This window comes from Buteo buteo, chromosome 2 (assembly GCF_964188355.1).
Source record: "Buteo buteo chromosome 2, bButBut1.hap1.1, whole genome shotgun sequence".
NCBI lineage: Eukaryota > Metazoa > Chordata > Aves > Accipitriformes > Accipitridae > Buteo > Buteo buteo.
In genome coordinates this window covers 69,307,434-69,316,624 of record NC_134172.1, presented here as the reverse complement: position 1 = coordinate 69,316,624, position 9,191 = coordinate 69,307,434, and the positions used below count along the sequence as shown (strand labels likewise).

Here is a 9,191-nt window from a genome sequence, read left to right as displayed (position 1 = left end):
CGGCAGAGGGGTCCCGGGCCGCTGCCGGGGGCTGCCCGGGAGGGGCAGGGGGCTGGGTGCCCCCCCGGCGAGGCGAATGGGCACAGCTTGTAAAGAAAAACCGCTCGGGAGCTCTGCTGTGTCTCCGCTGTACCCTCGCTCCACGTCAATATAGATAGGGGTGCATGCAAGCATCCCCCCCGCTGCCCCCCTCCCCACCTCTCTGGGCCAGGGATCCCCTGGTGAATATACGACCCTGTCACAAACGGCCGCGGTCTGGAGGCTGACTTTAACTCCTAGGATGGCACTGATGCTTTTTTCCCCAGTAGATCGGAGTCACTCCTGACATAGCTCAGTATTCACAGGCTTTTTTTGCAGGAAGAGAGCATCCGTTTTCTCTTTTACAGGTGTCCTTGTGTGCCTTGAAGTGACAGCACCTGCAGCACATGAGGGATTTCAGAAACACCGAGTTCCAGCTGCAGCAGAGGTGCGGCGGGGAGGCAGATGCAGAGGTGGGTGAGGAAGGTTGTGGGTGACCCCCATTGCTCAGTGGGAAGAGAAAAGCACATCCCGAAAAGTGATTCAGGCAGATACCCGACAGCCTCGGACTGAATTACAGCCAGGGACAGGTCATTTTCCCGTGTTTTTGCAGTGTCTTTTTGAGACGGGGGTTTGAGTGACGTGGCCACATCCTGGGTGTTTGTCCCTGTGCCCTGGTTTCAGCTGGGATAGAGTTAACTGTCTTCCTAGTAGCTGGTACGGTGCTATGGTTTGAGTTCAGTATGAGAAGAATGTTGATAACACACTGATTTTTTCAGTTGTTGCTAAGTAGTTTTTAGTCTAAAGTCAAGGATTTTTCAGCGTCTCATGCCCAGCCAGCGAGAAAGCTGGAGGGGCACAAGAAGTTGGCACAGGACACAGCCAGGGCAGCTGACCCAAACTGGCCAACGGGGTATTCCATACCATGGGATGCCACATCTAGTATAGGAACTGGGGGGAGTGGGGGCGGGGGGATCGCTGCTTGGGGACTAACTGGGTGTCGATCAGTGGGTGGTGAGCAATTGCACTGCACATCATTTGTACGTTCCAGTCCTTTCATTATTACTGTTGTCATTTTATTAGTCTTACCATTATCATTATTAGTTTCTTCTTCTCTGTTCTATTAAACCGTTCTTATCTCAACCCACAAGTTTTACTTTTCCCTATTTTCTCCCCCATCCCGCTGGGTGGGGGGGGATTGAGTGAGTAGCTGCGTGGTGCTTAGTTGCTGGCTGGGGTTAAACCATGACACCCTGTAGTGCCAACCCAGTGGCCCAGTGTAGCGGTCACTGGTCCCCAAGGAGCTGCATTTTCAGCAGAAAATCCTAAGCTTTGGGACTTGGTTCCTTCGGGGGCTCAAAAAAGGCAAGGCTGGATGTTCAGCAGGATACCAGCTCCTCTTTCACAAGGTTTTGGGAGTGAGTGTGGTATTAGTAGGGTGGGTTTTTTTAACATATATATGTCAGGAGGAGTGATGAATTAAAGGACGTACAATTGTAAGAGGTGGAAAACTAGTCAAAGGTTCCAGAATATCGCATGCATTTTTGTACATGCAAACCCTGGTCGTGAATGCAAACCAGGCTCTACGTACAAAAGAAAGCAGCCAAACATGCACATGAGATGTACTTCTACACTTGAGTAGGCATGGACCTTGGGCATTCAGGTGGATGACCTGCTGGACCTTGACCCTTTGGGAAACAGTGGGTGAGCCAGCACTCACTCACTTTCTGCCTCCACTAAAACAGTGTTTATCTGCATTAGCTCCCATCTCAGACTCCCACAGGCTCCCACATAGACATTATAAAGGGTAACAATATTCATGTATGCTGCTGAGTGTTTGACACATTCCTCCTGCAGTACTGTGCCCTCTGTAAAGCATCAAGTATTTTGAAGAACTGGAAAATAATACACCTTGCTCACAAATGAACTGCACGGATGGAAAGCATTGTCAGCAAAAGTTGTGCTTTAATTCCTGTGTACAAAACCATTAATCTCTTAAATGACAGGAGATACAAACCATGAAAAAAGAAAAAGATATCAAAGGAATGTCATGTTCCCTGCCTGGGACCTACGATCCTCCAAGGACCCAAAGGACAGCTATCGGCATGTCCCAAGATCTAAGGCACTGCAGGGAGAACTGTCTCGGAGAAGAGGTCACCAGTTAAAGGCCACGGAAAAAAACTGTCAGGATAGGACAGCCTGCTCCTCTCTTCAGGGCGATGCTGAGGGCACGTCATTGGTTTCATGTGCTGCTGGCGTGCTCCACTCTGCGATACTGCGCGTGTGTGCAGCTCACTCCTCTTCCACGTCTCTGCTTAAACACGTTTCCTTCCCATACCCTGCGGGGCAATGGTGAAGGTCAGCTGCGGCAGCTGCTGCTCGCAGGGAGCCAGGAGCCAGGCAGGGGTTTACAGCAGTTACCCCTCCTGGTCATCCCCCCATGGAGTGTATGCTCCCTCCTCTGGACATCGTGGATGTGTGGCTTGCACAGCCTCCCCCTGCTCCAGCAATGCTTGCCCTGCCACTTCCTTCACAACCAGAACTGCACAAACACCTCTTGATCTTCCCTAGCCCATTACAGACTTTGCATGGAAACTACCAGGTGAGATGGCATGTGTTACACCAGGAGATGTCCCTGCCCCAGAGGAGAAGGATCAGTCCAGGATTACTCTAAGGACCTCACTGTCCTGGCCTGCCTGTGCCATGCTCTAGTCCTGCTCTCCTCCCCTCACCCACAAGCTCTGATTTTTAGCCCTTTTCCTCCCTAGTGTCGCTAGTGCCCTCCAGCAGCACAGCCGCAAGGCTCAGGGCGGTGACCTGCTGATGAACCCCACTGCAGCTCTCACACCCCGTCCCACAGGCCTGCACAAATCTCAGATATTCTCAGCAGCGCTGACCAGATTTTGCAACAGCCCTGAGCTTCCCAGTGCCACAGACCCCAGAGCCTGCTGGTGGGAAGCATCCAAAGCCAGCACTCACACTGGTACAACAGCACACATACCGTTTCCTGGAGAACTGCTGGTCTATCTCCTCTAAGGACTGTCCTTTTGTTTCCGGAACAAAAAGGTAAATGAATATAACAGCCATCACTCCCATCAGTCCATAGAGGAGGAACATCCAAGAGAAACCAATGGCATCTGCAGAGAGATCCAAGTGCATGAAGGGTCCATTGGAGGGAGGTCACATCATGGGATACAAAGGAAGCTGGTTGCTTACTGCGAGGTGGTCAGTGGTGCCTGACAGGGGCTTCTTATTTTAAGAAGCCCTCAAAAGGGCAGGGAAGCTCCTTATCTGCAAGGTCTGGACTGGGAATCAGCAAGGCAGAAGGATGGTTCATGCCAGGCTTTGCCAGCAGCACCACAGAGGAAAGGCGGCAGCCGAGCTCCAGGGCCCAGCAGTGCCCGCTGAGTGCCTCAGTCGAGAGCTCTGCTAGAAAGAAATGTCATAAAGCTACCAGCAGGGAACCTGCAAACTCCATGGTTTCCTGATACTGCAGTACTGGAGTACAGCTCAGCGGGCGATGGGATGATTTTTATGAAATGGGTGGTGGAGAGGCTGAGACCAGTGTTGCTGGTGCCTGGTTTTTCTGCTCTCAGAGGCATCAGGGTCACACCTACTCCCGCGTCAAGCCCCCAGGGTGCAAAATGCCACTTAATCTCCAAATGGCTTGTGGCAGCCACCTTCCCTAACCAGCTGTGGGAGATGGAGGGATGGATGGGGGATGGCCACTTACCAATCAGGTCCAGAAAAGAGAGGCTGATTAGTAAGTTGGCAGCCCAGTTAAAGCTGTTACAGAAGGCAAAGGCTCTTCCTCTTATCCCAGCGGGGTAGATCTCACTGAGGACCAGCCAGGTCACTGCACGGATTAGAGAGAACAGAAAGACAGTGCAGGGGTTAAGCAATTTATTTTGGAAATTGGCAAGGGAGATTTCAGCAGGGGTTTTAAACTCTGGCTTCACCCAGCACCCACTGCTGGTGGTGTCAAGCATTCATTGATCTCAGACTCAGGTCACAGCAGAACACTTCAAAACTCCCACGTTCAGCACTCCACAGAGGAATGAAATACCAATGAACAGGTCCAGGGAGCAAAGAAGAAAGCTGGGGAGTCAGTCATTCCATTCAGGGGGGACAGAAAAGATCTGCCATACCTACTGTCAGGACATGCTCTTTGTAAAGAAATGAGAAAGGGGTAGGATTAGGGAGGCAATGTTGCATTTGGGCTAAAAGGAGAGCTAAACCAATATATATCTTAAAGTAGTTTTTCCTATCCCAGGGTTATTTTGCTTGAAATAACTTACAAGGTCACTGTCAAACCCATGAGACTTGCTGTGCACTTCTGTTTTTCCTTGAGTTAGGCGCTGTTTTCGCCCATCATAGCATTCAAAGCAATAAATGCCAGAAAACACTAGAGCTCATATGGAAGCATGAACTAATGTCTATAAATGATGATTTTAGAAAAAGACCAACTGATATTGAGAAACTTCTAAGGAGGTTCCACTTCCAGTTCTGCCACTGACTTTATCACACAGCAGAAACCCCTGACTCCCTTTGTGCTTAGCCCTCTATTTTCCTTCTCCTCAGGGTGCTAGGAAGATTAGGTAGTGCTTGTGGGATGCTCTGATTTTGCAGTGAGCTTGACAGAAAAAAAACATTACAAGGGTAGCGATAGCATAGAAGGGAAAGTTATTCTAGTGCTGTACCAGCCCTACAGCTGACAGACCTGCAATGCTAGAAAATTATTCAGTGGGCTGAAGGGGATAAATTTCCAGTTCCCAGACACTGAGCTGCTTGGTAAAGCAGATACGTAATGAATGTTTCAAGCAGACCATAAAGATCAGCCCAAGTTTTATTCTCTGGGTTAGTGCAAGGATATATAAACACCATACTTACTTGGTCCAAATCCAACTGAGAAGGCGCTCACGAAAGCCATCATGCTCAACAGCGTAATCCAATTTAAAACCATATGTTCTGCCCAGGGAGCACCACTGAAAGGAGGGCCAGCGCTTCTCACTGTCTCTTCTTTGGCCTGACCTACCAAGCCCCTTTTCTGAGCGAGGGAAGAATCGGGAACAACCTCTCTGCTTTGAGTACTGGCAAAAGCTTTGGTAAGGCTCCTCGTGGCAGCAAACCCAGGGCCTGCCTGACTTTTGCCAGCACCTAATGCCGGCAGGATGGGTGACACAGTAGGCTGGGAGGATAGGGGCGTCAGGGGGTGCTGGGTGAGGCTGTGGGATGCATTGGGGTCTGTGGCTGCTTTGCAGTCCCTCGCCATGGCCAGCGGAGCAATGCGGCTGGTGAGGCCAATGGTGGTGACAGAGATGGCCATCATCACGCAGCCAGCCATGAGTAGCACCCTCCTGCCAGCCTTGTCTGCAAAGGCCATCGCAACGAGCGTGGCCACCACCTTTATCGCCCCCAGCCCGACAGAGGCCAGGATCGCTGAGGAGTTGCTCTGGAACCCCACCGAGTGGAAGATTTTGGAGGCATAGCCCAGCACATTGGGCTGCCCAGTGAACTGCTGGAAGAGCACCAGTCCTAGGCCCACCAGAGTCCGCCTTCTCATGTTGTCTCTGGTCCTGAAAAGGTCAAGAAATGAGTAATGCTTCTCCTTATAGGGCTCCCGCTTTGCTGCTGCTCTGTCCTCAGTGTCCTGTAATTGAATAAGACCCTTCTGGCAGTCTGAGTCCCATGAGCTTAATTTAACTGGGTTCACTGGGAGAAAGAGGATGCTGAGGAACTGCATGGCCGTCGGGGCAATGGCCAGTCCAAACATGTACCTCCACCCCTCATCCATGTCTGCAAAGATGTAATTCAGCGCATAGGACAGTAGGATGCCGATGGTGATGCCTACTTCGTAGAGAGACACCAGCAGCCCTCGCTGATGAGCAGCCACCATTTCTGAGACGTAGATGCAGCAGGCCATGGATGAGACAGAGATGGCAAAGCCCACGGTCATGCGCCCAATCACCAGCCCAATAAATGACCTCGCCAGTGTGAGAATAAGGCTGCCAACCAACAGGACCAAGTTGCTGACAAGGATTGCTCTCCTCCGTCCATGGCGGTCAATGAGGATCCCTCCAACCAGAGAGGCGAGGAGAGCTCCGATAAGGAGGGCACTCACAAGAACTTCTTGCTTGAAGCAGCTGAGGTGAAAGTCTACCTGCAACTGCAGCAGCGCGCCAGAGATAATCCCCAGCTCGTATCCAAATATCAGCCCACCCAGGAGAGAGACCGTTGCAGATAAGAGGAGGACTAGCAGTGCACGACCTGGAAAACAAGCAAGCAATGCTAGGTTCAGTTTTCTGGCGCAAGTAAGCAAGCTATCAGCATACACAAGATGGAAAAAGCTCTCCCAGGACACCCAACGTTTTCCATCTACAAAACCAAAGCATCTACAATGCTGAATTTCCCCATAGGTCACTAGGTCACATGTAGAGAGGCACTTGCAGATAGTCACACAACCTATCAGGCTTGCACACCCTTCCACTAACTGCAGGGACACTCATTTGGGGTGCAGAACTATGAAAACAGGACTTTGTTAACAAAGTTAAGACTTGTATTTGAGTGGAGGACAGTGATTTGTAGTGCCTGGAGTTGCATGGGGGGATCCTCTGTGGTCTCCCTTGATTCTAATTACAAAACGTGTTCTGGGCAGGAAACGCAGCTTCTGCTTTCTGCTTATGAATTGTTCTGCATTATCATTTTCATGTTTCAGTGCATAGGGCATCATCAGCTCTCACTGCAGGCTCTGTGTTCTCACTCCCTACCTTGTCGTTAAAAACACTGCTCGCAAAAGTTTATTTCTCCTAGTTAATCTTGCACTCTCAGCATGACTTTGTGGGGGTGGTCCTAATTTCTTCATCTCTCCTTCTATACCACCCAGCGCCAGGATCCTCAAGCCAGGCATGACCTTCTCAGGCTGGTCCAGGACTATAGGACAAACTTCATCACGAGTGGAAAAGCTTACTGCTGCTTGCCCCAAATACAAGAAGCAATTCTTTGACCTTGTCCTTCCCATACAGCTGAGCATGCAAGTTTAGTAAGTATGTAAGTTTAGCTAAAATAAGAAAAAAAAAAAGCAAAAGCAACCCAAACCCAAACAAACCCACCCCGAACAATCCTACAAAACCAAGGTGCTTGCTGAAGATGCTTTTCGCTCTGGGGAGAGGATGAAAGGGTGACCATGTGTGAACCATTAGTCATGTTGCGGCAGGGGGGATTGCACATGGTACAGGAGCCAGCACTGATGTAGGGACCTCTGGGAACAGCAGTGACAGTGGCCCCTCCACTCATTACAATTTTGAAGGCACAGGTAAAGTGCATTAGCTTAGAGGTTTATGCTGGTTTCCAGCATATAATATTATCTGTATTCTCACACAGGCTTTGTTTAATTAGAAATACTCACAGTTTTGGTAGATTGTATGTGGAAAAAATGTGGACACAACCACCAGACCATGGAAAACTTTCCTCACCCTGCCTAAGGGCTTTTTTCCCCTCACAAGCTGTGTTTAATAGGAAGTGTCTCTATTCAGCCTTTAATTACAGCTAGCAATAAAGGTTATTTCTCAGTGATGGCTATTATTTGTATTTGTACTTATTCTGTAACTCTCAGTGTTTCATTTCTGTTACTTATGCTACAGGCCAGTCCCTCCCACCATGCTCTGTATGATTACCTGCACTGCCTTTATCACTCCTTTTACACATGTTATGCAAATAATTAGAAAAAATATTTGCTCACTGAGAACAAAGGGCTTTGCATAAAGTGGGCATGCCGTTAGTTTCAAGCCACAAACTCAATTAGATACAGGCAGCCCCGCTGTAAATGCCAAGGCTGATTCCATCAGATTTTGCTGTATTTCTTGTTAACTTAATGAGCAGTAACAGTTTATGAACTTTGATTGAAATCAAATTCTGATGTAGCTGGGGAACTCGAGGACCCTTCCGATCTTCACACAAGGACAGAAAGTCTGGGGGGTCTCCCCAGGAGCTGTGCCGGGCGATTCCCTGCCTAGGGCAAACTCTGGTCGGAGGGCCGTGCTCCAGGACTGGGCAGTAACCAGTGCTGCTGACCCGGCTGAGACCGGCCTGGCTTCCGAATGCCGCGGTCCCTCTGCACACACCAGTGCCACTCCAGCGAGCCCGCGGTGCTCCCCGCACACTCCGCGCCTCTGCCCCCGCACGCAGCCCCCTCTTCCCCGGGTCCGCTCCCGGGCTGGGACGGCCCCAGGGGCTGGGTCACGGGAAAATACTTGTCTCTTTACGTCTGCTGGAAGTGCGGAAAAAAAAAAAAAAAAAAAAATCGAACGAAAGGGGGCTGGGGGCGGGGGGAGATGCAGTCTCAGCCTTTAGAAAAAGTTGGAAACTTTTTTTTTTTTTCTTTTAGGAAACTTTTTCCCGGGGCCAGGACGCGCCCGTTCCCAGCCCGGCTGCCCCGTCCCTTCCGCCGGGACGTGGGGGCGGCCGCCGCCCCCCCCCCTCCCCTCCGCGGACCCCCCGGCCGTGCCGGCACTCACCCATGGCGCGGCGGGGCAGAGCCCCCGGCGCTCCGCGGCGGCGGGCGCGGATCGGGGCGGAGCGGACGGGGGGTCCGGCGGCCGGAGCGGGGCCGCGCAGCGCCACGTCGCTCCCGCCCTGCCTCCCGGCCGGGCAGCCTGGGGCTTGTAGTCGCCCTGCCCGCCCCTCGGGGAGCCGGGGAAGGACGGGACGGGGAGGGGGGGGCGTCCCCCGGGCCGGCCGGCTGCGGGAGGGCACCGACCCCCCCGGGGAGCCGGTGCAAAGGGCCGGGGAGAAGGAGCCTCGCCCCGGGGTGATGAATGAGTCGCTCCCGCCCGCCGCACCGTAACCCGGGGCCGGGCTCCGTGCAGCCCGCGTTTGCCGGCGCAGGGTGGCCGGGGACGTGTTCCCGGGGGTGTATTGCTAATTGGTCTGGAAAGGAGGATGTGGCAGGGTCTGGCTTTGGTCGCTGGAATGACAGGTCTGTCCCCAGTCTGTCTCACTTGAGCAGGAATAGGAATCTCCTCTCCTCACTGACCGCATACCCTCCCGAATGCAGAGCTTCGCTCTTACAGACTAGAAAGCCTCTACAAAGCCCACAAGAGATTGACTGTTTATTATAGTTTTTAGGTAGCTCGGCTGGAAAGCCAAAGAAAGCCTGCTAGGAATGGAGTGACCAT

General features: G+C 51.8%; 1 protein-coding gene across 1 annotated transcript; it reads right to left on the bottom strand.

Moving 5' to 3' along the window:
- Positions 1-1,970: 1,970 nt before the first annotated feature.
- Positions 1,971-8,595, bottom strand: SLC2A10 (solute carrier family 2 member 10). The gene is made up of 5 exons (XM_075022568.1): positions 8,532-8,595; positions 4,909-6,285; positions 3,752-3,874; positions 3,020-3,155; positions 1,971-2,357 (listed from the first exon to the last, which is right to left on the bottom strand). Exons 1-5 carry the CDS (start codon positions 8,533-8,535, stop codon positions 2,261-2,263), a joined length of 1,737 nt encoding a protein of 578 aa, XP_074878669.1. The 5' UTR covers positions 8,536-8,595; the 3' UTR covers positions 1,971-2,260.
- Positions 8,596-9,191: the final 596 nt, after the last annotated feature.

Bases quoted from the DNA above. Each gene is read 5' to 3' on its own strand.
- SLC2A10 (XM_075022568.1), bottom strand. The intron at 3,875-4,908 runs GTAAGTATGGTG...TAATCCGTGCAG, and splicing joins CTCAGTTGGATTTGGACCAA to TGACCTGGCTGGTCCTCAGT. The intron at 2,358-3,019 runs GTATGTGTGCTG...ATTGCCCCGCAG, and splicing joins CAGCAGTTCTCCAGGAAACG to GGTATGGGAAGGAAACGTGT.